The sequence below is a fragment of the Alternaria hordeiaustralica genome (genome assembly GCF_023758085.1).
Source record: "Alternaria hordeiaustralica strain BMP 2776 chromosome Unknown scaffold_8, whole genome shotgun sequence".
Taxonomy (NCBI): Eukaryota; Fungi; Ascomycota; class Dothideomycetes; order Pleosporales; family Pleosporaceae; genus Alternaria; species Alternaria hordeiaustralica.
In genome coordinates this window covers 723,003-749,224 of record NW_026056780.1, presented here as the reverse complement: position 1 = coordinate 749,224, position 26,222 = coordinate 723,003, and the positions used below count along the sequence as shown (strand labels likewise).

At 52.3% G+C, this 26,222-nt stretch overlaps 11 protein-coding genes across 11 annotated transcripts; 6 read left to right on the top strand and 5 right to left on the bottom strand.

The window, feature by feature from the left end:
• Positions 1–1,296: 1,296 nt before the first annotated feature.
• On the top strand, positions 1,297–2,225 carry J4E84_005110 (uncharacterized protein; the record flags this gene model as incomplete). The annotated part of the gene is made up of 2 exons (XM_049387709.1): positions 1,297–2,013; positions 2,073–2,225. 2 exons carry the CDS (start codon positions 1,297–1,299, stop codon positions 2,223–2,225), a joined length of 870 nt encoding a protein of 289 aa, XP_049244687.1.
• Positions 2,226–2,283: 58 nt separating this feature from the next.
• On the bottom strand, positions 2,284–3,597 carry J4E84_005109 (uncharacterized protein; the record flags this gene model as incomplete). The annotated part of the gene is made up of 1 exon (XM_049387708.1): positions 2,284–3,597. The coding sequence occupies one exon, from the start codon at positions 3,595–3,597 to the stop codon at positions 2,284–2,286; it is 1,314 nt and encodes a 437-aa protein (XP_049244686.1).
• A 794-nt stretch (positions 3,598–4,391) lies between these two features.
• J4E84_005108 (uncharacterized protein) lies at positions 4,392–5,150 on the top strand (the record flags this gene model as incomplete). Its single annotated transcript, XM_049387707.1, has 1 exon — positions 4,392–5,150. The coding sequence occupies one exon, from the start codon at positions 4,392–4,394 to the stop codon at positions 5,148–5,150; it is 759 nt and encodes a 252-aa protein (XP_049244685.1).
• A 61-nt stretch (positions 5,151–5,211) lies between these two features.
• On the bottom strand, positions 5,212–6,087 carry J4E84_005107 (uncharacterized protein; the record flags this gene model as incomplete). Its single annotated transcript, XM_049387706.1, has 1 exon — positions 5,212–6,087. The coding sequence occupies one exon, from the start codon at positions 6,085–6,087 to the stop codon at positions 5,212–5,214; it is 876 nt and encodes a 291-aa protein (XP_049244684.1).
• A 1,259-nt stretch (positions 6,088–7,346) lies between these two features.
• J4E84_005106 (uncharacterized protein) lies at positions 7,347–11,763 on the top strand (the record flags this gene model as incomplete). Its single annotated transcript, XM_049387705.1, has 5 exons — positions 7,347–7,387; positions 7,569–7,582; positions 7,631–10,608; positions 10,659–11,289; positions 11,342–11,763. The coding sequence occupies 5 exons, from the start codon at positions 7,347–7,349 to the stop codon at positions 11,761–11,763; spliced, it is 4,086 nt and encodes a 1,361-aa protein (XP_049244683.1).
• An 86-nt stretch (positions 11,764–11,849) lies between these two features.
• On the bottom strand, positions 11,850–13,406 carry J4E84_005105 (uncharacterized protein; the record flags this gene model as incomplete). The annotated part of the gene is made up of 3 exons (XM_049387704.1): positions 11,850–12,641; positions 12,707–13,142; positions 13,372–13,406. 3 exons carry the CDS (start codon positions 13,404–13,406, stop codon positions 11,850–11,852), a joined length of 1,263 nt encoding a protein of 420 aa, XP_049244682.1.
• A 157-nt stretch (positions 13,407–13,563) lies between these two features.
• On the bottom strand, positions 13,564–14,898 carry J4E84_005104 (uncharacterized protein; the record flags this gene model as incomplete). The annotated part of the gene is made up of 4 exons (XM_049387703.1): positions 13,564–13,767; positions 13,842–14,479; positions 14,529–14,656; positions 14,708–14,898. The coding sequence occupies 4 exons, from the start codon at positions 14,896–14,898 to the stop codon at positions 13,564–13,566; spliced, it is 1,161 nt and encodes a 386-aa protein (XP_049244681.1).
• Positions 14,899–15,394: 496 nt separating this feature from the next.
• On the top strand, positions 15,395–17,668 carry J4E84_005103 (uncharacterized protein; the record flags this gene model as incomplete). The annotated part of the gene is made up of 3 exons (XM_049387702.1): positions 15,395–15,591; positions 15,641–16,748; positions 16,799–17,668. 3 exons carry the CDS (start codon positions 15,395–15,397, stop codon positions 17,666–17,668), a joined length of 2,175 nt encoding a protein of 724 aa, XP_049244680.1.
• Positions 17,669–18,116: 448 nt separating this feature from the next.
• Positions 18,117–21,007, top strand: J4E84_005102 (uncharacterized protein; the record flags this gene model as incomplete). Its single annotated transcript, XM_049387701.1, has 2 exons — positions 18,117–19,934; positions 20,426–21,007. The coding sequence occupies 2 exons, from the start codon at positions 18,117–18,119 to the stop codon at positions 21,005–21,007; spliced, it is 2,400 nt and encodes a 799-aa protein (XP_049244679.1).
• A 423-nt stretch (positions 21,008–21,430) lies between these two features.
• On the top strand, positions 21,431–23,404 carry J4E84_005101 (uncharacterized protein; the record flags this gene model as incomplete). Its single annotated transcript, XM_049387700.1, has 1 exon — positions 21,431–23,404. One exon carries the CDS (start codon positions 21,431–21,433, stop codon positions 23,402–23,404), a length of 1,974 nt encoding a protein of 657 aa, XP_049244678.1.
• A 181-nt stretch (positions 23,405–23,585) lies between these two features.
• Positions 23,586–25,803, bottom strand: J4E84_005100 (uncharacterized protein; the record flags this gene model as incomplete). Its single annotated transcript, XM_049387699.1, has 5 exons — positions 23,586–23,909; positions 23,966–24,573; positions 24,631–24,875; positions 24,926–25,410; positions 25,468–25,803. The coding sequence occupies 5 exons, from the start codon at positions 25,801–25,803 to the stop codon at positions 23,586–23,588; spliced, it is 1,998 nt and encodes a 665-aa protein (XP_049244677.1).
• Between the last annotated feature and the right edge of the window lie 419 nt (positions 25,804–26,222).

Genomic DNA, 26,222 nt, shown 5'->3' with positions numbered 1-26,222 from the left:
GGCAAATATTGTTGAACTGCACTTGTTTTAGCCGCATCGCATGGGTTTCTAGAGGTGGCACAGAAGCGGCCAGATGCTAGACCCTATGAAGTCACCCTGCACGTGCGTGTCGTGTCAGCGTGCATCCCTTCGCGGCTCACCGGTGGTACTACAGGCTGCCGAACCACTCGTTCACGAGCTCATGGTCGGACAAGCTTCAAGGCTACGGCAAAGATCGATCTCTATTCCGATAATGCGATCGGCATCCATCGAAAATCAGTCGTACAAAACTCTTCGGCTAATGTTGGAAAGCTGTCGTGCTACACTCCGTGGAGTTGAGAAACGTAAACCGACTCCTGAGACGCTGCCGGGGTGCTGAACCAAGGGCCAGTCCATCGGTGTGTCGGAGGAACGAGTTAGGCCTGCAACCTGCTATCCTCTTGCAGAAAGCACATACTCTTTACGCGACCCAGAGGTCCAAAAAGGAGGGGGGTCGGGACGTTTCAGGTCCGTGGGCTCGCATGCGCAACGTGGTATTGTAATTATCCATAGTGTCAGGCGCCTATTCGCGTGCGTTCGCCCCACCAGCTTTCGCCAGTCTGCAGCGTCTTCTCCAGATCTTCTTCGGCCCTTCTAGCGCTGACAAAGGACCCGTCATCTCGGATCCCGTGCAGCTGAGGCCCGCGAAGCCGCCTGGGGTTCGCATGAGAGCTGGGAGCTCGATGCCTGCCTTGCTTCGCATATATGTGTTGAGCGTAAGAGGCGTCAATAACGGCGGTGATCGCTGGGTAAATAGTTGCAGAGTGACAGCAAAGAGCGGCAATTTGCCTAATTATGTGCTGCTACATTGGGTCGTTTGCTGCGTCATATGCCCTTAAGTGGTGGCTGCGAATTGATATTAATATTGCCGTTTTGGGACGAATCGCGTGGTAAGAGGCGCACGCGCTGTTGAGGTTAAGTTGGTAGTAAAAGGGCCCAAAGAGAAGCGGTGACGATGAAGTATCTCCAAAGTGCGATGGACAGACGATGATAAAGTTTGGTCTCGCTATACGGTGTAGCTATGTAGGTGATCTTGCTAATGACGCGTCTTTAGTCTTCGGCCTTGGCGCTTTATGTCCGTTATTTCCAGATTCGCCGGAGTATACTCCTACAGGTATCATCCCGTCCTTGAGGCAACAGCCGCTCAAGATATATAACTATTTCCATTCATTCCGTTGCGAAGGTACTATGCGTACTGCTGCCCTCACAAGATTGTCAAATCTACGTTCTCAATTGCCCCTTCCCAGATCACCTCGGTCCTTCCATACGTCATCAGCAATGATGGCAGGGCTCACCATCAACTCGCAACAGACCATGCCATCAGGCTACAAGATCCCCGTCCTTGGATATGGCGTTTACCAAACACCAGCAGACATCGCTTCCGAGGTGGTTGAGCACGCGCTCAAAGTCGGCTATCGCCACGTTGATTCTGCCGTCGCCTACCGGAACGAGCAACCATCTGCGGAAGGCATGAAGAAGTCGGGCATTCCAAGAGAAGAGCTATTCTTCACGACAAAGATCCCTCCGAAAGACATGAGCTATGAGAACTCGAAACAGCACATTGAAAACACCCTCAAGATCACCGGATTCGATTACGTCGATCTCTACCTCCTGCACAGTCCCTACGGCGGTAAGGAGAACCGCATCGGTGCGTGGAAAGCGCTAGTTGAGGGTGTGCAGGCAGGCAAGATTCGCTCAATTGGCGTTTCCAACTACGGCGTGCATCATCTAGACGAACTAGAAGCGTGGATCAAAGAGACGGAGGCAAAAGAGGGCAAGGGCAAAGGTGGAGTCCTCAGCGTCAATCAGGTAGAGCTTCATCCATGGCTCGCGCGTCCAGACATCGTAGACTGGTGCAAGCAGCGAGGTGTGTTATGCGAAGCATACAGTCCAATCGTGCGCGCAACGAAGAACGACGATCCGCTGCTCAAGCCACTCGCGAAGAAGTACAACAAGACGCCTTCGCAGATATTGCTGAGATGGAGTATACAGATGGTGAGCATGAATGCAATAACTCTTTGCTAGGGAGCAATGAACTGATGTTGCTGTTACAGGGATTCATACCGCTCCCCAAATCCGTAACCAAATCTCGCATCGAGGAGAACGCCCAAGTCTATGACTTCGAGCTCATAGCCGAAGAGATGAAGAGCCTGGATACCGGAGTGTATGAGCCCTGCGCATGGGATCCCACCGTCAGTCACGACTAAAGTCGTGAACATATGCATGTATCTACCGAGAAGCCAACGTAGATTCAAGGTTCAGAGCTCATGTCGTTCCACATCGGAAATCCGTGTCCATAATTCCCAGGGCTTCTACCCGTGGAGTGAGCACAAACATCGGGTAGTGTGGCCACTGATCATCCACCACACACCAGTCTTCCATATCAACATCTGCTTTCGCTTCACATTTTACATGCGCTCTTGGGGTTTCCCAGAGCCAATTCCGTGTCCAGTCACCAATCCAAAAAGTTGCTCTTTCCAGCTCTTGCCCTTGCTTCTTGTCTCGCATGTAATTGAAGATATTCAGCGCATCTTTTTTGTTGAGAAATAGGTATCTGCCGCCTTCTGCCTCTGCGTGCTGTTCTCCGAGGGCGCGGAGCTCTTTGTAACTCCACTCCCGTGGCCCGAGTATGTCTATCCAGAAGTTTGCTTCTCGTAGCGTGGGTATGGAAACGATCTTTCCCAGCGTTTCCAAGGGTGAGTTGCTAGCGTTACGGAAGATGTTTATACTTAGATGGTTGACTTGCTTTGCGCTCTTTCTTATCATCTGAATCTCGTCGTCGAGATCGCCGTCATACCTCCATGGATGATGCTCAGTATTCCAGCGCATCTCAAGACTCTCCAAAGATTCGCCCTGCTGGTTCAAAATATCTTCGAAGAGGACGGTGTCGCGCTCGCCGTTGACAAGAGACAGGTGCGTGAGCGTATTCTTTGGCAAGTCGAGGATGAGTTCGCTGTCTGTCGTGTTCAGCGAGCGCAACGCTCGCGACTGCGAGAGAACCTTCCGCACGCTTTCCGGGACGGTGTCCACAGAAAGCTCCTCGATACGCGTCCAGTTCATTGCGTCAAGCCAAAGCTCCGCGTTGGTCTTCTCGCACTGCTCTTTCGATTGAGTGCGCCATCCAAGCCAGCTTATCCAATGGCCTTTGTAGACCCAATACAATGTGTCCATGAAACATTCCAGCTTGCCTGGCGCTAGACACTTCGGCCCTTTCCAAATTTCCTCATGCTGCCATGTCTCCCACTGATAGCCTTCAACCTTCAAAGATTTGATATCGGGATACTTTTCACCGCCGAAAGGGCTGAGCGGTAGGTTCATCCGGTCGGGCCATGTACTGCAGGACCTGTAGACACCGATGTCGAGGGTGGATATGTTAGGGCAGGTAAGGAGGGCTGAGTGGACGGAGTCCCAGGTCGTGAAGGGTGTGACGTCGTTTGGGTAGCGGTCGTCGAGGGACCGGGAAGAGTCAGCCTCAATTTTTGCTTCGATGGAAGTGGGACACGGGTCTTTTGAATCCCACAGCGCCAGGGTAGTTGACAAGATGGAAAAAAGAAAGAATACGTGAGTGTAGAGGCGCATAGTAGCTGATGTGCAGGATGGTGAGTGGCAATGTCAGTAGCGTTGAGTATCGATGCATCATTTAGCTGGAGTCCGCCTGATATAACATCTGTTTTGCTACAGGATGATTCAAGCTATGCGTGATGTTGTTATGTTGTCTTCTTGGTGTTTTTACTGCTGCCTGAATGCGACGGCCTCAACAAGGCTCTTGCACGACTTTCAGGCGTCCAGGACTGCGATTCTTGCGCTGTGGACACATGTGTGTTGCTGCTGAATCCTCGTGGCACGGCCCAGTGTGCTTTTTTACGTCTCCAGGACACCTTTACATGCGTTTTTCTGCAGCCTGGCCAAATGCATCTCCTTCTCTTGCAGTTGCGTACGCTCGTCGTGTATGTTTGGATGGGTTGAGGAATTGAGATGGATGGCACAAGCGAGTCATCTCGCGATGCGGGACGAGTCATGCAACGAACTGCTTTCACACGCGACGCGACGTGTCTTCTTCGCGTACAAGGTCGCCCATCAGGCTGATGACGCAAAGTTGTGCCGAGGTTGTCCGAGACAGAGCATCGAAGTTTATGCAACACGTCCGACTACCTAAGTGGAGAGGTGGGTGAGTGTGACGTTTCTAATGGACAGAAAGCGCCTACGTCATACTGACCTTGCAGCGAAAACCATAAACATATACATCAACCCCTCATATCGCCCTTTCCCATCTCTTATATAACACAGCTTGATACCCATTTGACTTCTCAAATTTGAAAACCAAAAACAACTAATTCCCATCAACCTACACATACAACCCCAAATCAACCATCATGGCGGCAAGCAAGAAAGTCCTAATCGTGCTCTCCGACGCGTCCTCCTTCCCCCTATACAACACCGGAAGTGATGGAAAGACCGTATCTCAAGACTCAGGCTACTTCCTCATGGAGCTAGCGAAGCCTCTCCAAAAGATCCTCGACGCCGGCTACGAAGTCACATTCGCCTCACCAGAGGGCAAGGAGCCCACACCAGACCCACTCAGCGTGTCTCTCGCAGCCTTCGCCGGGAACTACTACGAGAAGCAAAGAGAGCTCGACTTGATCGAGCGCATGAAGAAAGAGAATGGCTTCTCGCGACCAAGGAAGTTTTCCGAGATCAGCGACGAGGAACTGAAGAACTATGGCGGTGTCTTCATCCCCGGTGGTCACGCTCCTCTGTCAGACTTGGGCGACAACGCGGACCTCGGTCGCATACTCACACACTTCCACACCTCGTCGAAGCCAACAGCTGCTATCTGCCACGGACCCTGGGCCTTCCTTTCGACCAAATACGGTCCGAGCAAGAAGTTTGAGTACGCTGGCTACAAGATGACGAGCTGGTCGGATGCTGAGGAGAAGTTGATGGAGACGATCTTCCGGGGTGAGATTGACAAGGTTGAGGGCACGCTGAGGGAAGAGGGAGCGGATATGCAGGAGGGTCTTGCCAAGTCTATGGGGAGTATCACTGTGGATAGGGAGCTTGTTACCGGCGACAACCCGATGGCGGCGAATGCGCTGGGAGACAAGTTCTTGGAGATGATGGCTGCAAAGTAAACGGGAACTGATGGAGCGCCGGGATGATACGGTGTTATGTATGATTAGATGAGCTATGAATTCACACCCAATGACCACGTCGCCTCTTCTTAAGCTCAGTATTGGGCCTCATGCCGAACTCTTCCTTCCTATACCTAACCCGCATCCTCTCGTCTGCATCTCCTTCGAAGCTTCCCAGGCACTTCTGCGCCCTTCTCGTCTTCCTCTCTACCAACCTCCTAAGACCTAACGCCGTCGGCCTTCTCGCAGGCATACTCTGATTACACAGTTCAAATGTCCGGATCAAATCCCTCGTGTAGTTCGGCTCATTCATCGTAGGCGCCAGCACGGGAATAGTATGTTTCAAAAAGCGACTTTGAGATGGATCTGAATGTATAGTATTGGTGATAGCCCCGTGCCAAAGGCCTTGAGCCTTGTGGGGGCCGAGAAAACTGTGCATCATCTCCCAGAGTACGGTGCCCAGAGACCAGATGTCTGTTTTGCAGGAGAGCGGCTGCCTTTGGAAGTAGCCGAAGCCTCGGCAGTCGGGGTCTAGAGTGTGCAGCTCGATATTGTTCTCGGGTGCAGCGTAGCCTCGCGTGAACAAGTGGTACTTCTTGGTATACTCCTCATATCCGAAGAGCTCGAGCATGTCGTCGAGGTCTGCTAGCACAGGCCGCGGGAAAGAAGCGAAGGGTTCTTGAGGCTCCATGAGGAAGATGTTGCTGGGCTTGATGTCGCGATGCACTTTTGGTATCCACCCAAAGGCTTCTGCTGCATCGTCCATACCCGGCGTGTACGTCAATCCGGTTGTGAGGTTGTAGATTGCTTCCGAGATTGTGATGAGAGTGATCCAAAACATGGGTTCAGGAATCTGGTCGTCGGTATCCTGACGCCATTTTTCCGCACTGTATTCTTCGATAATGTTGGATAGTGTGCCTGCAGAGCAATAGTCCATATATCTTTTCACCTCGTACCTGTGTCTGGAAGTGGGACCGATATGCTCGCCATGGTCATGACACGACCAGAATCTATGTTTCAGTATTGCGCCGGAATTGGGAAGGGTGTCGATGATCCGGCAAACTGCCTGTCGCTCGTTGAAGATGGCTCTGTCATCCGTCGTGACCTTTTTGATCACAAAGCGCTAGATCGTTGTTAGTACGTATCGGCGACGGAAGAATGAATCTCGTGACTTACGTCGCGTATGGTGTTGGTCTGATCTAGCGCGATGTACAAACGTATAATTACTCGTTTGTCATCATCGCTTTCGTCAGAAAGGGTCTGTAAGAACTGATACCGGAGAACTGAAGCCATATTCATTATTCTACACTGAAATTTCTGCTGACGTTAAGGATCGTCGTAGCAGTTTACTATGGTCGACTGCTCCCATATTGAAGACATCCTGCGGAAAGTGCTCCTAGATCGGTGTACAGCTGATTTCTCGTATAAAGGAGATGGTCGAAGTCAAACAAAGGCATCTTTGACATGGTGCGTCGTCGTGGTTTGCCAAAGCTCTTTGTCCTGAATAGCAGTAGAAAGAGCGATGTTTGACGTCATCAAGTATGACAGTCGGATCTCATTGGCGTAAGAAGAGCATCGCGTCTAGGCTCCGCGTGTGTGCGCACGGCGTCAGTAGTTCTCTCCGCGCTATCGAGCGCCATTGCTGATGAATAGAAATCGTGATGATGTATATGAGGAGGAGTGTGACGCTTTGCGACCTTGTCGGAAGCACCTAAGCGAAACGCGTCGCCCCCGGTCTACGCGCCGAGCATCCCCGTCCACTTTTCGCGTCAAGCATCATTCGGTGATAACGGCAGCTTCTGCAGCACCGAGGCAGAGGCAGATAGTCCAAGATAACACGACTGCAATTAGCTCTCACCGACCCCGCATCCAAACGATAGCTAACACCGATCATCCTCAACATTCCAATCATCGCCAGTGCCGTAATTGCGGCATCCTTTAGACGCCTTCCCCAAGCGCAATGGTGACTGCCACTATGGGCAGGGCGCAGTGTCTGACAGCGGCAATGGAGCCTCTGATAGCACGAACGCTTTGTATTTGACAATGCTCGGCGCGGCCTCGGCGCATTAGCAGCAGCTCCAAAAAAGCATGGTTATAGCATGACGCAGGGCCATCCGGTAACCCATCATCCAGTCCTCTTTGTAAGACTGGGATAGACTCAACCTCATCGCTGAACCGCGATTTGGATACGACACCATGGCTACGCCTGGTTACAGACTCGGCGTTGATGTTGGAGGGTAAGTAATGATCGCCTCAATTTTGCCTCATGGACCGGTGGGAGGCCTGGACGCCCACCCGCTAGCTTCTTCCTGGCACCGGCGGCGAACATGCAGAACTTCCCCGAATCCACAGCTGCCAGTACCTCGCGCCTTGTCTGAACACGGCCCACGTCAAGGAGCGCGGCTAACACGATCCTAGAACCTTCACCGACGGTACGGCCCTTTTCCACAGAGTATGCTTCACCTCTTAATCGAGTCTAGTCTGCGTCATTACCCCGAACGGCGAAGCGGTACGCACAAAAGTGCCGACCAACACGACAGATCAGTCTATTGGTGTGCAAGACGGAGTGCAACAGGCACGCAAAATCCTGAAGGAGAAGTACAACTGGGACGGCAGGTTTGAGTACATACACCATGGCACAACCACAGGTACCAATGCGGTGCTTGAAGGCAAAGGCGCCAAATGCGGTCTCATCGTCACCAAGGGTCACAAGGACATACTATCCACACGGCGAAGCCAGATACCAGGCGGATTAGGCTCATGGATGCACTACGAACAGCCCGATCCTCTCGTGCCTCTCGAGAGGACTGTAGAAGTCAAAGAGCGTATCAAGATTGACGGTGAAGTCTTCTACGAGTTGGATGAGGATGAATTACGAAAGGACTTGCAAGATCTGAAGAGACAACAGCCACAAGCAATCGCCGTATCGCTGATCAATTCCTTCGCGAACAGCGCCCATGAAGAACGCATCAGGGCCATATTGAGCAGCGAGTTTGGGCCAGATGTCGAGATCGTCACTTCTACAGATGTACTGCCAGAGATCCAAGAGTACGAGCGTACCGTTACGACAGCCGCCAACGCCATCGTCAAACCGGTGGTAAAGAGTTATATGCAGAACCTACAAAAGAAGCTCGAGAAAGACACAGACACGATCCGCATCTTGAAATCCGATGGTGACCTGACTTCAACCCAACTTGCTGGCGAGACACCGGTGCGCATCCTCATGAGTGGGCCAGCTGGTGGCGTCAAGGCTGTTTCTCATCTCGTCGCGAAGAGCACGCCCTACAAGAACCTCATTACATTCGACATGGGCGGAACTTCCACTGACTGCGCTCTACTTCCGGGAAGCGATGCCATCATCCGACGAGAGACCGCGATCGGTCACCTGTCAGTTCGAGCACCCAGCGTAGATGTTAATACTGTAGGAGCCGGCGGTGGCTCTATCGCAATCTTCAATGACTTCACGAAGACTCTACGTGTTGGACCCGAGTCTAGCGGCGCTACACCTGGTCCTGCAGCTTACGGAAAAGGTGGTACCCAAGCGACTGTGACCGACGCAAACTTGGCGTTAGGTCGCCTTCCATCGAAACTGCTCGGTGGAAAGTTCCAATTGGATGTCGCCGCATCTACAGCTGCAGTCGAATCGATCGCTAAGCAAATGGATCTTGATACAGCTTCCGCAGCTGAGGGCATTATCGACCTGGTAAACGAATCCATGCACGGTGCTCTGCGGCTGGTATCTGTCGAGCAAGGCTACGATCCACGCGACTTTGCATTGGTCGCTCTCGGTGGTGCGGGTCCACTTCATGGCAATGCCCTTGGTCAACTTCTTGGTTCCTGGCCTGTTATCGTCCCTCCTTCTCCCGGTGTGCTATGTGCTCAAGGTGATGCTATCACGAAGATGTCGCATGAGCAGAGTTGCACATACATTCGCGCATTCTCCGAGATAACCGAGGAAGAACTCAAGGAAATATTACTCGATCTCAAGGCCGGCGGTGTGAAGACAATGAAGACTTCGCTTGCAGACGAGAACGCTTCTCTCCATGTCGTATACCAAGCAGATATGCGCTACAAGGGTCAGGCTATGACGCTCACTGTTGATCTGAGTTCTGATGAGTTTGACAACTCAGATAAGCTTGTGGATATCTTCCGTTCCAAATTCAACGAGGCCCACCAACATCAGTTTGGTTTTTCACACGCGAATGCTGAGATGGAGACAATGCGCTTGCGTGCAAAAGTCATTGACGCTTCCGAAGAGGTTGCTTTCAAGCCTCTGGAGGATGCCAGTACTTCTGAACCTTGCGAAGATGCCATCACAGCTAAGCAGGTCATTGTCTGGGATGGGAAGAAAGTCGAGGCAACTTTCTGGGATCGGTCCAAGATCGGGGGAGCTGGCAAAATCATACCTGGCCCAGCGGTTGTTACTGAGATGGACTCGAACACTCTCATTCTTCCTGGATTTTACGGAAAGATCGACTCCATGGGTAACATACTCATCTGGCCTACCGAGAAGAAGGACCATGGAAAGGACGTGCACAGCAAAGAGACAGCTCAAGCACTGATCAAAGAGCAGCCAATCATCGCTACGCTCATTGCCTCTGCACTGGGATCTATCAGACGAGAGATGGATGCTCTTCTACTTCGTTGCGCCATGAGCCCAGCAATCCGAGAACAGCAAGATGAGTTCAACGTTATCACCAACACACGTGGCCAGATGCTAGTCGGTCAGTTTGGGTCTTTCATACAGCAGTTTCTCGACGGCTGGAACGGCACAATCGAAGAAGGCGATGTGTTTGTCACGAACGATGTATACCAGACTGATGGCGCCGTATCGCATCTCAACGACGTCATCGTAATACTTCCTATTTACTACGAGCACAGCCTCATAGGATGGGCCGCAAATTTCGGTCACATAACCGATGTGCAAGGAAAAGTACCAGGCTCCATGAGTATCAACGCAAGCACCATATTCGAGGACGGGGTTCAGATACCTATTGTCAAGCTCTACACGAAAGGCGTGTACAACGAGACTCTTGCGACCGTACTATTCCGTAATTCCCGTGCACCAGACTGGTTTCAAAGTGACCTCATGGCGCTCGTTACCGCTTGCCGCACAGCTGCTACGCGTGTCACCGAACTATGTGGGCGCTACAGTCTGGAGGTATACGAGGCAGCTGCGGACTACCTACTGGAGCAGAACAAGCTTGCCATCAGCAGGATCATCAATGATAAGATCAGCGATGAGGTGTCAAGCTTCACCGATTTCATCGACGATGATGGTCAAGGAGTTGGTCCGTATGCCATCACTTGTTCCATGAAGAAGGAGAACGGGAAGCTTATTTTCGATTGGGATGGCACGTCACCGCAGTCAAACAGCTCGATGAACTTTTATCTGTCTATCACGTTGTTCAAGATGTTCATCGGTTATCATTTGCTCGCTATCTACGATCCGTATGCTGTAAGTAAATCATGCGCCAGGTTATCACGAAACGTAACTAATTCTGGTAGGTGGTGAACGATGGATTCCATGAGTTGCTAGACATCAAGATCCCGGCTGGTACCATCCTCCGTCCCGTGCGTCCAGCAGCCGTCAGTTGCCGCACTCATCTCCTCGGTCGCATCATGGACGTTTTGCAAGCACTCTTCGGACAACAGAACCCCGCCTACCGTTGCGCAGCAGGTTTCTCCGACTCACCCCACCTCTTCTACTCCGGGTTCAAGCCCGACGGAGAGTTCTACTTGCTCTACCAAATCGGTTTCGGTGGCGTGCCTGCGCGACCAATCGGTGATGGGCCGGACTGCCACTGTCTCTTCCCAGCTATCAAGTCCATCCCAGCTGAAAACATCGAGCTCTACTATCCCGTCATCATCGAAGCCAACGAGGCATTGCCAGATTCTGGTGGCGCTGGTTTCTACCGTGGTGGTAATGCACAGAGAACTTTGTACAGATGGCTATGCGAAGGCGACGTCAGCACGCACGACGACCGATGGTTGACCAAGGCCTGGGGAGTCAACGGCGGAAAGCCTGGAAGCAGGTCGAGAAAGATTGTCTACCGAAACAACAGCTATGGTACACCAGCCGAGAAGGAAAACATGGAGTTCTGTCAATCGAAGCAGGATTTCATACATGTCTACCCAGGTAAGTCGCAATCATCGTTCGCGTGCGTAGACTACAAAACTAACACCCCCAGGCGACGTACTAGAATGGATAACCTGGGGTGGCGGCGGCCTCGGAGACCCTTTGACCCGCCCACCCGAACGCGTAGCACAAGAAGTCCACCGCCGTCTCGTCACCCCCGAAGGTGCCGCAGAGAACTACGGTGTCGTCGTCGACCCGCACAACTTCACGTTCGATAAATTCGCTACATCTACTCTCCGCAGTAAAAAACGCGAGGCGCGTGCCAAAGAGGGCGTCTATAGCACCGACAATACGATTGACCGCGGTGGCACTCTGAGCGAGCTGATGCGCAAGTGTGAGGAGGAGACGGGACTCAAGGCACCGGTGCCGCAGTGGGAGAAGAGAATTTATGGTCCGCATGCTGGTTTGGAGTATGTGAGGGCTTGGTACGAGACTATGAAGAAGGAGGGGATGGAGAGGTGGGATAGGGCTTAGGGTGATTTGTTGCTCTGGATGTAACGAATTCGTAGCTATGTAGCGTGGATCAATGCTGACATATATTATCCTGGTTTACCTCCATGTCAATCTTCGACTTGCGAAGACAGCTCCGGATACCTCGCCTCTAAGAATTTGAGCATCTCATCATCGTAATACTTCCAGCTCTCTGGTGGCACAAACCCTGCGATGGCACGTAGATTTGGACGGTTGGTTTGAGCTAAGATCTGTGCAAATCCCGATGGTCGCCTTGCAACGTTCAGGGCGTAAAGTTGTACGATTGTACGATCTCGAAAACGGTGTTGCTCTGGGTAAGCTTTGTCGGCGAAGATGTACTGATGGCGTAATGCAAAGCTCTCGACGACCGTCATCTCAATGGTGTAATGGTTGAACGGAGGAGATAAGGGATCTAGCAGAGTCTCGGCTTCGTCCTTCAATGAACTAGTCACCTCGAAGCCAGCATAGTCGATGAGAAGGTCGGGGAAGGGCGACGGCTCGACGAGGTCAGTGTTTAGCGATACTACCCAGGATCTTTTATCACCGACCAAGCGGTTTCCTAGCAATGTAGACGTAGAGTCAGTCTTCGCGTGTGGGAGAAGCGCATCCGGAAGACTACAAGGGGCGATGTCAATCCCAACACGCATCCATTTGGCCAGTTCCTGTGGAAGATGTTCCCAATGCTTGATTTCCATAAGTAGGTGACCTTGCTTCAGAATGAAAGTGTGGTATGGAAACAGAGAGTATGCTTTATTCCAGGTAATGAAGTTGACGTCGCAAGTTAAGACCGAGTTTAATATCACGAAGAGAGGAGTATATTCCGTCTCTCGAATGTAGACGGTTTGACAGCCCTTGACGGTATCACGTTCCATGAATGGGTGCTAAGCCTGTGGTCAGCTACTTCAAAGACGGCAAAAGCTCTTCGATGCGACAACAGAGCACCTACGTTTGGGATGGAGCTGTCCTTGACCCTGTAACCCTCATTTTCGAGAAACGATCTCAGGGCCTCGGCATGTGGGCCTCTCTCCACTAAGAGCCTGTCCAGCATAGTCGTAGGGATACCAAACAAGCGGAAGTTGAGCGGTATTCTCAGCATGAAGCCGAACGCAAAAGATCCGCTGATGAGGATGTTGTGCTTCGCCTGCAGCGAGCGAAACGCGTTCGGACTTTTCACAAACACCTTCAGCTTTTCGTTGATGTTAAACTGTGTCCGCGCGACCAGGCGCACATACTCACGGAACGCCTTTGTGGTGCGCGAGAGTGCGATGATATCCCCGATGTCGAGATGGCGCAACACGCTGTCCTGGACTGGTGTGAAGCGCGTCAATAGATCAGCTAGACCTGTACAGTCAGATGGCATGTCTTCAGGTGTGTCTGATCGCCTATGTATGCGAAGAGTCAAGTACGGTCGGTCGGGAAGCAAGTCTGGCGGGATATGTCGTCTCCTCTATACAGGTATTGAGCTTGCTGTTCAAGCAGCATTGCGATTTGCTGCTTTGTCATTTTACCTCAGCAATCTATGCGTCTTCCTCTTCCCCCATCGCCTGACCCATAGCTTGCGCATCCGTACTGTACGTTCCAAATATCCTCGCCGTGACTCGACTGACAAACATCTCATCCAATTCTTCATACGTCCGACCAGCCATCTCGGGCTGATAGAATCAAAGATACACCAAGCATAATCAAGCTGCATGTTGGGCGCGCGGGGAAGGAGCCATCTATCCCATCGGAGGGAATTGCTAGCATCAACAAGCCGGCTTTCAGATCGAACGTTTCCGTCATTGATTAGCCGAGCTAAACATTCTACAACACATCATCTACCTCGTCAATAATCTGCACCTTGATACTGCCATTGCTCAAATCCCCACATGTATGCAACGCATCAAGCGCCTTCTCCAACGGGAAAGTGTGGCTAACAAGTGGCTTAAGATCAAGGATACCACCCGCCAGGCATTGAAGGCCAGAAGGCCAAGTATCGCGATAGCGATTGATGAACTTGAGATCGATCTACAGCAGTCATTAGCAAACACAGCCCCCAATCTGATTACAAACATGAATATGATGAAGTGCAGTCCACCTACCTCAGCAAGACTCAAATGCATGAACGGCAAATTATTCATAATCTCCCTCCCAACCCCAATCACCATGACCGTACCCCCTCTCCTCGCCGTGTACGCAGCAGTAACAACACTACTCTCCACACCGGTGCACTCTAGCACAGTCTCAGGTGCACCATACTCGCCCACGTTCTCGAAGTCGAACAACTCTCTAATCTTCTTGGCGTTGCCCTGCGCATCTAGGTTGCGGTCGACCTGGTATGTGAAGGCCGATGGTACGAATTGCTTTGCGAACGCAAGGCGCTTAGGCTCAAGATCCGTGATAACGAGGGGATGGGCTCCGCTCGCTCGCGCTGCAGCGAGGGCGATGAGACCAATGGGACCTGCGCCACAGATTACTGCACCGTGTCCTAGAGACAGACCGGCGGACTTGATGCCGTGCATGACGACGGAGAGTGGCTCGAGAAGTGCGCCTTCGGCGTAGGATACGCTGAAGGGGAGTTCGTGACACCATTTCGCGGGATGCGTTTTGTAGCGTTGGATTGTGCCGTGGTAGGGGTAGACGCCGGCGAATTGGACGTCTTCACAGAGATTGTAGCGGCCGTCCATGCAGAGGAAGCATGTGCCGCATGGAACGCCTGGTTCGACTGCTACGCGATCACCTGGACGCTACGTTAGCTAGTGATGAGGAAGATGGGGAGATGAATATACCAGGCTTCAAAGTCGTAACGCCCTCGCCGCATTGTAGAACTATGCCGGCTGCTTCATGGCCGAGGATGCAGTTTCCTTCGACGACGAGTGAGCCTATCCTCCCAGCTTTCCAGAAATGGATGTCGGATCTGGCACACCGTCATCAGCTTCGGACATGCCCACGATTTGAAGCGTCTTACCCACAAACACCAGTAGCCTTGATATGCAACAACACTTCTCCCTTCGCTGGTGCATACACAGGCGCTTCTTGCAGTTTCAAGTTGTGGTCTGCGGTGACTTGCAGCGAGGGGTTTGGCAGCGGTGTCTTGATAGTGGGTTTCTGTGTATCGGTCTCGGAAGCGGAAGACATATCTACCAGTGCTGGGGTCATGTTTACTTGTCGCGGTGTGAAATTCGATCACCGCCAGTAAGAGCAACTGCTGTTAACGTAGGACAGAAGGGCAATGATGTATGAAGTAGCCCCACAGGTTCAGCGCGCCAAATTGCCATTCTTGCCAAAGTGGAAATCCCATCCCTCAACCTGGAGACCGGAATGCGCAACAGTCGTGGCGAAATGCGGGGAAACGTCCAACGGGACTGACAACGTAGTGTGTTGGTGGCTATGGTTACCGTGTTCGACTAGCCTTTGGCATTGTCGTCCAATAGGAATCGAAGACACCGAGCTTGCCTCCGCAATGGCGACGCGTCGGATTACCGAATGTGGCATGCCCGGCCAAATGTTCTGGATAGACGTCGAAGATTAGTTTTCAGTACAGCACGCGGTGTACTTATGTAGGACGCGGCTCCTGGTGTTGTTTGATCTGTAGAACTACTAATGTTTGTATTGTGAAGTTCGCAACTCGCAAGTTTCCGCACAACCTCACATAATGCATACCTCGCAAGATTCACCGCAGGTCAGCGGCTCGACCGGTTACGGCAAGAATGTCGTAGATGGACTGAAGAAAGAGGCGAAGCTGGAACAGTCGTCTGTCCAGAAGTTATCGAAAGAGCAGGATCACGTCTTGAAGACGTTCAGGCTGCTCATCGCGGATCTTTGTCAGCAATTCAATGGCGGGCATCCCGGGTAAGTTCCACAACCAGAGATTGGAACAGTGAAGTTGACAATGCGATAGAGGAGCTATTGGTATGGCGGCCATTGGTGTCGCGTTGTGGAAATATGTCATGCGATACGCACCGCACACGCCTGACTACTTCAACCGAGACCGATTCGTCCTGTCGAATGGTCACACTTGTCTTTTCCAATACACATTCCTCCATCTCACAGGCTACAAAGCCATGACCTTCGACCAGTTGAAGTCGTACCACTCAGAACGCACCGATGCACTGTGCCCAGGACATCCCGAGATCGAACATGAAGGTATCGAGGTGACGACTGGCCCATTAGGACAGGGTGTAGCCAATGCGGTCGGACTGGCGATGGCCACGAAGAATCTCCAGGCGATCTACAACAAACCGGATTTCGACGTTGTGTCGAATCACACATGGTGTATGATCGGCGATGCATGTCTGCAGGAAGGTGTTGCTCTGGAAGCGATCTCTTTTGCTGGCCATCTGAAGCTCAACAACCTTACGATCATCTACGATAACAACCAAGTTACCTGCGACGGCTCTGTTGACCTTACCAACACCGAGGACGTCAATGCCAAGATGGCAGCATGCGGTTGGGATATCATCGACATCGAGGATGGATGTTTCGACATCGAAGGCCTTGTCGAAGCTCTGAACAAAGCGCGATCATCCACCGAGAAGCCCACATTCATCAACGTGCGGACAGTGATTGGGCTTGGTAGTGCGGTCGCAGGCGATGCCACAGCACATGGTATGGCATTCGGAGCAGCTGATGTCGCGAACATGAAGAAGGCTTACGGCTTCAACCCTGAGGAACATTTCGTTGTCAGCGAAGAAGTGCGCCAGTTCTTCGAAGACATTCCAGCGAGGGGCGAGGAGCTTGTAAAGTCGTGGGAGAAGAAAGTAGAAGAGTACCAGAGCACGTACCCAGAAGAGGGCGCTGACTTCAAACGCCGCGTCGAAGGTCGCTTGACGGACAATTGGAAGGATCTGATTCCAAGTTCGTTTCCTGAGGCGCCTACAGCAACCAGGAAAGCTTCAGGCCTTGTCTTCAACACGATTGCTGAGAAGATTAACAACTTCATGGTCGGCACCGCTGATCTGACTCCTTCAGTCAACATGAACTGGAAAGGCAAAGTCGACTTCCAAAATGTAAGTCATGCCATCACCCAGCCCAATGCGATGTTGCTAACCCTCCGTAGCCCGACTTGAAGACCACATGCGGCATTCTCGGCAACTACAGCGGACGCTATATCCACTATGGTGTGCGAGAGCATGCCATGGCCGCCATCTCCAACGGTTTGGCAGCATACGCACCAAACACTTTTATCCCCGTTACATCTTCTTTCTTCATGTTCTACCTTTATGCAGCCCCGGCTGTTCGCATGGGTGCGCTGCAACGCCTTCAGGTCGTACATGCGGCCACACACGACAGCATTGGAATGGGCGAAGATGGCCCAACCCATCAGCCGATCGAACTTGCCAATCTCTACCGCGCTATGCCCAATATATTGTACATTCGACCGGCTGATAGCGAGGAGACGGCAGGCGCGTGGATCACAGCGATCGAGGCGAAGAATACACCGAGCATCATCTCGACGTCTCGGCATACCCTTCCTCAACTACCGCAAACGAATCGGGACTTGGTTGCGAAGGGCGCATACGTGATCGAAGAGGTCGAGGAAGCGGACGTGACGCTTATCGGTGTCGGTGCGGAGCTGCATCATGCTGTTGATACGGCGAAGGAGCTGAAGGCGAAGAAGATCAAGGCGCGAGTCGTGAGCTTCCCATGTCAGCGATTGTTTGATGCGCAACCCACACAATACAAGCGGGACACGCTGCGAAGGCATCAGGGCATTCCGGCTGTTGTCATCGAGCCGTTCGCGCCCAACGGGTGGGAGAGGTATGCTGACGCGGCTTGCTGCATGAAGCGCTTCGGCCACAGTTTGCCGGGCAAAGCTGCTTATAAGTATTTCGGATTCGATGTGCCTGCGTTGACGGCCAAGGTGGAGAGCTACTTGCAGCAGGTGCGCGACGATCCTCTGCTCAAGGGCGAGTTTGTGGACTTGTGAGGCCGTTGTAGTGATAATCGTGTAATGAATCAAATACCCATTCAATTAGACTACTTCTCTTTTGACAGTGCATGGGTGGTCGATATCTTTTGAGGTGGTGAAGCATGTCAGAATGCACGACGCGTCGAGCGTGTCCTGCGCCTGTTCACGTGAGTCACTGGCGTCCGTGCACGGACATCCCCTTAACACTCTGGCAGGTTGCTTGCACCTACACATCCAACCCGAGTTCAGCATGCGCCTCTTCGCCCTTTGTCCAATGGCGTCTAGCCAACCTTATGCAGCTAGTTATGCAAGGCCACAATTTGTTCGGCACATTATTGTTCCATCATTTGTCTTCCAGCTCTGCCGATCCTATCCGCGCGGCTGCCTTGCTAGAAGACCTTCATCTTCTACATCGTGCTCCAATCCACTCTCACTAGTCCGCTAAGACCAACAGTCTCTCCACGCCATGTACAAGCGGCTGATGTCAGCGACAACAATTCGGGTTTTGCACATCCATCCTGCCCCCGAAAGGGATCCTCTCACATGCAGCCTGGAGCATCGCGATCTCGCCAGCAACCCAGAGTATGAGGCCGTTTCGTACGTCTGGGGAGACTCAGATGTGTCATCTTCGATCACATGCGATTTCAAGGTCGTCGCAGTGACTTCTAGTCTGCACCAGGCTCTCCTACGCATCCGGTTACCGGAACGGAATCGAACAGTATGGATAGACGGACTGTGTATCAATCAAACCGACGATGTCGAGAAGTCACATCAGGTACGGCTCATGCAACGTGTCTACCGGAATGCGCACCGAGTCCTCGTATGGCTAGGTCCTGATCTTCGTGGCGAGGCCCGCAACGCATTCGATTTCTGTCTTAAGCTGGGCCAGCGTGACATGGAGCTCGAAGAGCTCGAGACTACATTGAAAAGCATGAACAGATTTCCTGGGGAGTGGTACTTCCTTCGCGCCTTCAGTGAGCGTCCATGGTGGGGGCGTGTTTGGATCATACAGGAATTCGCACTTGCAAAGGATTTACTCTTCTTGTGGGGCGCGGAGGAAATTCAATGGACACATATCAACCTGGCTATCAGCAACCTCCAGAAGCCAGACGTGATGTGGCGCTTTACGCCATACAAGTCTACGCTGCTCGAACCCATATCCCGATTGTCTGCAATTAAGGATCAACGCTGCTACGCGACGAGTTTTATGGGAACTATCCATACAGCCAGGGCATTTGGATGCTCAGACAGTCGCGATCGGATCTTCGCAATCTTGGGACTAGAATGCGGTGATGACCGTTGGGCAGCAGCAGACCCCGCTGGACATTCGCTAGCTGAAGCTACCATACCGGACTATACTTTACCTGTAGAGCACGTCTATCGGCAATTTGCTATTCGGGCCTTGCAGCGAGGTTTGACGGAAGACATCTTCTTAGCAGTTCAACATGGGGAACAGCTAGAAGAGTGGCAGCCAGGCGACATGCCATCGTGGTCACCACATTGGGACCTGCCTCTCGTCAATAATTTTCCATTCTGTCACAGACTGCACGAAATTTGCAAGTTCGCCGGTCTTTCCGTAGAGAGTGGCATCTCGTTTACGGGATGCGATTCCGAGCTGCTGTCTATATTACGAACATACCTCGACCCGCTCGCTATTGACACTCTCAACGTGCTAAGTGCTACTTTAGACACAATTGTGGCTCTCTCGGACACCATGGAGTTTGTGCAGTTCAGACTTCCGGGGACCATTCTGGAAAGCTTCTGGGAAGAGCATATCAGGCCTAGAGAAGCGGACCCTGGATACAAGGCCGTCATGACAGACTTATGTGAGACCACTACCTACTACATGACTTCCGAAAACCACGTCAGTGCTTTCTACACGATTTCTCAACACCCGTGGGAAAGATCTCCGGCAGCGATAGCGAAATATGCAAAATACGGAGAGTATGCCATGCTGAGGTCCATAGCGCAGCTGCTACTAGAGACGAGCGAGATAGCATCTGTAGGAAACCCAGCCCTGCTAGATAAAGAAAAAGGCGAACATGGCTATTTCAAGAGGTTTTACATCACCCAGCAGGGCTACGTTGGAATGTGTCCGGCCGCCGCTCAGCCTGGGGATCATGTCGCCCTATTGTGGAACACCGATTGTCCTATGATCTTGCGTCCACAGGATGACTTTTATCGTATCGTTGGGGGCTCATACATGGCAGCTGTGAACAGGAAGAAGATGGAAGGCATTCCTCACCCACTCGATGATCTACTGTCGGGTGGATTGCAGCCAGAGGTGATTCAGATTCGTTGACCAAAAGAGCTGCACATCGAGTGTTAACGCACTTGTGATCGATTAACCACGGACCTTGTGCAGCATGTTCATTGCGCGCAATCACGATTTCTGGTGCGAGCCTTCGTACGAAGAGACCGTGTAGAACCACAAATGAAAAGAGCCATGAGTCTACGCCTGCGGACGGCAGCGCCCCACTGTAGGTCTATCGGGAAGCCCCGCGTCGTGCGCCACCGGTAGCCCCCGACATGTAGATCGAGAGTAACGCCATCAAGGGACTTATTGAACGATAAGCGGATGCATGACCTGCAGTCTAAATTGACAGCCATATAACCCAAAGGCTGACTTCGCGAACTTTATGAATTCGATCTTCGTTCATTCGACTCAGCGTTTACGAGATGTCTTCCCACACAACTTCAGCAATATCGCCGCCCGAGGACCTCGTCTCAAGCCTGCTATCTATCATCGAAAAAAGCATCATACCTCTGACGCAGAAAGGCGTCTCGAGCGGCTCTAAACTCTTCGGGGCTGCCATTATCGCTCGCAAAGACCTCACACCATACACTCTCGCTACGAACAACGAACGCATCTCACCCCTCTTGCACGGCGAAATCAACTGCATCCAACAATTCTGCACAGTCGACTTTCCTGACTCATCAACGCGACCTCATCCAGCCAAAGACTGCATCTTCCTCGCTACCCATGAGCCATGTTCGCTGTGTCTGAGCGGCATCACATGGGCTGGTTTCAACGAGTTCTATTATCTGTTCACGTACGAAGATAGCCGGGATCTCTTCGGCATCCCTTACGATATCGACATTTTGCAAGAGGTGTTTCGGGTCCCAGGGGAGGGCGAGAGTGAAGAGCAGGTACAAAGCAGGCAGCTTTACAATCGTAAAAACAAGTTCTTTACCGCGAAGAGCTTTGCCGATGTCGTTAGGGAGGTCGAAGATGAGAGCGAGAGGAAGCGGCTACTGGGTGAGATCGATAGGGTCAAGAGTCTATACAACAGTCTGAGTGAGACTTATCAGAAGGGGAAGGAGGCGGGGGCAGAGAGTTCAAGTGTGTGGAAGTAGATCATGAAGCCCTTCTTTGGCACGGTCATTGTTTCGGCGTTGGTAAACTTCAAGGGCGGCTTCAAGTTCCGCTTTCCAAGGTGTCGCGGTTAGCCCCGCATTTATCGATAACAAATTTCAGCTAGCTTCGACCCCTCGGAACGCGCCTGCGCGTGTGGTGTCAAACTTCAAGTGAGGAAGAATCTGACTCAACCAGAAATTAATTTTGTCATCTTTAACTCTGGGCGCCGCGTCGCGTACCTTCGTCTCATCTTCCCTTTCTAGTCTTTCTGCCAGCCCGTTGCGCAATTTTCTGACAGTCCGCGACTGTCAACGAGGTCATCCGGAAAGGGTCGAAATTTTGGTGGGCGAAGAGGGACCCCAGCAACGCTGTGTAACCAATCTCCAGAAGCCGGGCGGGGCTCGACGACACAGGGCAGAAAGATGGCGAACAGTCAACGAGAAGATAACACAATCTACCTCACAGAGAAAGAGGCGGAACGCATCCAGAACACCATCAAAGACCGGTTCAAAAAGTGCGAAGAGCAAAGCGGCAATGCAAAGGCACCAAGAGACAAGTTGGCTGCTCACCAGGCTGCCACTGGTGCAGCCTTGATGGCAGATATGGGAGGTGCGCCTGACCCCGATATGCTGCAGACCCAAGGGAAAACATCAACTACTATTCCAGTCATCGGAGTAGGCCGACCGTATCCGCCATGCACGACTTCGCTGTCAGATCTGGAACCGATGAAGATGTCAGACCTTAAGATGGAGACGCATCACCGAGGTCGCAAGCTGGTAGTCAAGCGAGAAAGCCCTGTAGTGACTCTCGTAGCGAGGTCATGGACTATGGTTCAGGATGAAGATGGAACTGACGCAGAGCGTTTGGAAATACTGCTTCACAAGTCACGATATAGCGAGGATGTACTGGAGTCGACCAAGCTTTTCATCATCAAGGAGCCATACTTCACCCTCACTGAACAGGGCGAGCCTACACTGCGCATCGACCATCCTTCAGACTTGGTCATCTGCCATGAAGAAGGCGCAAAGAGCTTCGAGGATGCAGCAGCAGCGGAAAAGGCAGCCACGAGATTCAAAACTCAAGGCAACAACGCACTCAAGAAGCAAGATCTCCCACTGGCCCACGAGAAATACACAGCAGGTCTAGCGATCGCAAAGCAAGACATCTTAGCAGAATCGAACCCCGATCTAGCCCGCGATATCTCCAGGAATCGCGCATACGTGAACTTGCTGCTAGGCCGACTAGATGAAGTAAAGACAGACGCCCGCGCCTCACTAACCGGGCGCGAAGATCAAAAGTCCAAAGAGCTAGATAGTAAAGCCTACTTCCGCGCCGGCTCAGCCGCATACGCCCAAAGCCACTGGCAAGAAGCCAAACAATTCTTCCAGGAGCAACAAAAGCTGACCCCCGACGACAAAGACGCCAAACTCCAGCTAAAGAAAATCGAAGCCCGTCTCCGCGAAGAAGAAACAGGAGGCTACGACCTAATGAAGATCCGCACCAATCTCTCCAAAGCCCGCTCCCGAGTCGACGCCGGTAACTTCACCAAAAACACGCTCATCAAAGACAGTCCCGGAAAAGGCCGCGGCCTATACACAACACGCGACCTCACCACCGGAGACATCGTAATGTGCGAAAAAGCCTTCTGCGTAGTCTGGGGCCACGAAGAAGACACACTAACAGCCATGACCTACGACACACGCGACGACCGGATCCGTGTCGCGCCCGTCGGCCTCGCAAAAGCACTTGTACAGAAATGTCTGAACCAACCTTCTCAAACAGAAAAGCTGATGGACCTCTTCGGCGACTACCAAGGCGAGGGCCCACAAATCTTCTCCAACGAAGACGGTGCTATCGTAGACGTCTTCCGCGTCCACGACATCATGTCGCGGAACGGTTTCGGGCCTGGTAGTCAATTCGGCGAGGAAAGTGCTAGGAACGCTAGCACAGGACTTTGGCGCCACGCGGCTTACATCAACCATTCCTGTCTGTCCAACACAACGAAAGAGTTCGCAGGCGATATGATAATCATCCGGGCGACCCAGCCCATCAAAGCCGGTGAAGAGATTTTCCATCCATACGACGCGTCGCTTGATTACGAGACCAGACAAGGGTTCTTGGAGCGGACATGGGGTTTCAGGTGTCAGTGTAAGTTGTGTGATGCGGAGAAGGAAGATGGCAAGGAGGTAAGGGATAAGCGGATGGAGTTGGTGGGGGAGGCGGATGCGTTTATCGATAAGACGCCTTGGGCGGGGGCGAAGAGACTGCAGTTGAGGAAGGCGCAGGGGATTCTGAGGGAGATGGATAAGACGTATGATGAGGGGAGGTGGGAGGGTTTTCCCAGGAGGCATACGGAGGGGATTAGGGCGTGGTTGGTTAGGGCTAGTCCGAGGTAGGATGTGTAGCAGGGAGCTTGTTGCGAAAGGAAATGTGGGACGTGAAGAAGTGTGGACATGTGGATTGGTATATCGCTAGTCCGAATTACAACTATATGAGCGAGCGTGTCTAATCACCAGTTACAACCCCCTCTTTCATTACAAGAGGAAACACGTGCGACCAAGTGCCAACAAAGTCCGCTCAAACCTTCGTCGACTTCGTCTCCATCATCTTCGGCTCCTCGTACGGCGGCGCTGATCCAGTCTCCTCACTGCCTATCCTCATAATGGCGTTCGTGTTGTCAATCGTCTCCAAAGGCGCAACTGGCTTGTCACCGAGAAGAACCTTTTCAGATGGGATAATCCAGTTGAACCATGATGGCATCAGTAGACCTAGGACGATGGTGGGCAGCACGAGGTGCACGATGCTGAAGCCGTAGATCATGATTGGGTCGAACATGTGTTGTTGTGTGAACTTGGGGTAGGCGAAGGAGAGGACGATGGCAAGGATGGGGCCGGAGATGTACTGTGAGGGAAAACAATCAGCAATGTACTGGAATGTCAGGGTTGATGTCAACATACCTTCATGATAACAGCCCAGTAAAAGGGAATGTTCCAGTTCTTTCCCACGCCAATAGTCACATTCATATCCCGTGTGAGCTGGTGTCCAGGGTAGAAAGCGACCCACCAGAAACGGCTCAGGAACTTGTTGTTACCGAAGAAGCGGGGCCCAGGAATAGCGGGTGTCCTGGCAGCGAAGAGCGCAATCAAAGAGCTGACGATGAAGAAGGCGAAACCAACACCAGCACCGGTTCCGGGGGTTGATCCGTAGGCGACGCGAATGCCGAGACCCTGAGCGACGGCGAAACCGATAGTGAAGATGAGGTACCCGGGCCAGCCGACTTGGTGGGCGACATCGCGGCAGCGGTAGAGGGATGTTGCGGCAAAGGTCTCGCACCAGACTGTGAAGAAGAGGGCGACATCGTTGACGTACGTGTCGACTGCATCGAGAGCCTGCAGTCCGAACTCGGTGCAGTAGATGAGGGAGATGAGTGCGGAGATGACGGTGACAATGGTGCAGACGGCCCAGCGAGGAAGTTTGCGGCCCCAGTTCGTGTCCATGATGAGTGTTGTCATGACTTCGAGGAGGGAGAAGGCGGATGTCAGACCGAGGAGGAAGAGGGTGAAGACTATGAGGAAAGATTAGCAAGGTTTTCTCATTTGGGAGAGAAGGTTCCAAAACTCACAAAAGACAACGGAGAAGAATGGTGCGCCTGGCATCTGAGCAAGAGCCTCGGGGTAGGTGATGAATCCTGTCACGAAGGTACCGAGCTGTGTACCACTCGAGGGATCAATGCCCAGATAGCCGACAACACCGAAGACCGAGAAAGCTGCGATAATCTCAACGGCGGAGTTGCTGAAACCAATGATAAGAGCATCTTGTACAGCATTGGAGTGCGAAGAGCAGTAAGATGCCCACGATGTGAAGTATCTAGAGACACGTCAATATACTTCTTTTCTGAGATAGACCATCGAACGTACCCAAAACCAACACCGATAGAGAAGAAGATCTGACCAAAAGCCGCTTGCCAGATCTGAGGGCTTTCGAGGGCGCTGGTGCGCCATGTCGCGAAGTAAAGCTTAATCCCCTCTCCCGCATTAGGTAGCGAGACTCCACGGCCGATGAGAATGATGATCAGAACGAGCGGAAGACCCATAGTAACGTAGATGACACGTCCAGTCATACCAACACCCCTGAAGACGCACAGCCATGTGACGAACCAAGTGAAGATGGCCCAGCCTGCGGTTTCCCCCAGCATACCAGTCCCAACGTATTGAGTGTACGAAGCGACGCTACCGTCGGGGTTGAGACTACCTGTGGAAGCTGCGGCCGTGTTGGCAACGATGACGTTGGCGAAGTATTCCTCGAGATCCTGGCCTTTCCATGGCAGAGGGCTTTGGAAACTGCGGGAGAAGTACTTCATGATCCATGCTAGAAGTGGCACGTAGTAGGTAACCACGACATACTATGGAGTTGCGAAGTCAGCATATGTTTCTCAGTATTGCGAGTCAATTCCACCTACGCCGTTGAAGACGACCGCTAGACCAATACCCTTGGCGCGCTTGTTGTTGCTGTGCCACGCCAGCACTGGGCCACCACGGTAAACGCTACCGAGTGCGATCTCGAGGACCAATACAGGCAAGGCGACGAAGAAGAGGGCGATGAAGTAAGGGATGAAGAATTGGAGACCGTAGTTGTTGTACACGACCGATGGGAAGCGCAGCAGGTTACCAAGACCAACTGCACCACCCATGGCGCAGAGGACGAATTGGATACGGTTCGAGAACATATCGCGTCCATCTTCGCTCTTCTTCGCCGCTGGCGAGAGCTTCATGAGGATATTCTTGATTGCAGCCATCTTGACGATTGGGTGTAGTAGGTAGAGAACGAGAGAAAAGGAGTTTGTCGCTCCCGACAGAGTGACGGGGTCAATTCACGACCGTGTAAAGGCGAGTTGCGGAGACGAACGTGAAAGTCGAACCGTAAGATTTGCGCAGTGAGATCCCGGTATATAGAGTCTCACAATCTGACTGTCGTGCCACATATCCTATCTCTCCAAGCATGTGCCCAGCCCAAGCAATCGCCCACCTTCCTTCTACAAACAGCACTAGTAGTGTGGCGCTCGCATCCAAGGCTTCCCCAGATCCTGCGCAGAGGCTCAGCTAGCTTGGGCGTACCCTACTACTCGGGTACAACGGGTCTTGGGTGATCAGCAGCTCTACATTGGTTGGTTCGCTCTATCCTGAGCGCTCAACACCACTGCCGAACCCGTACCAG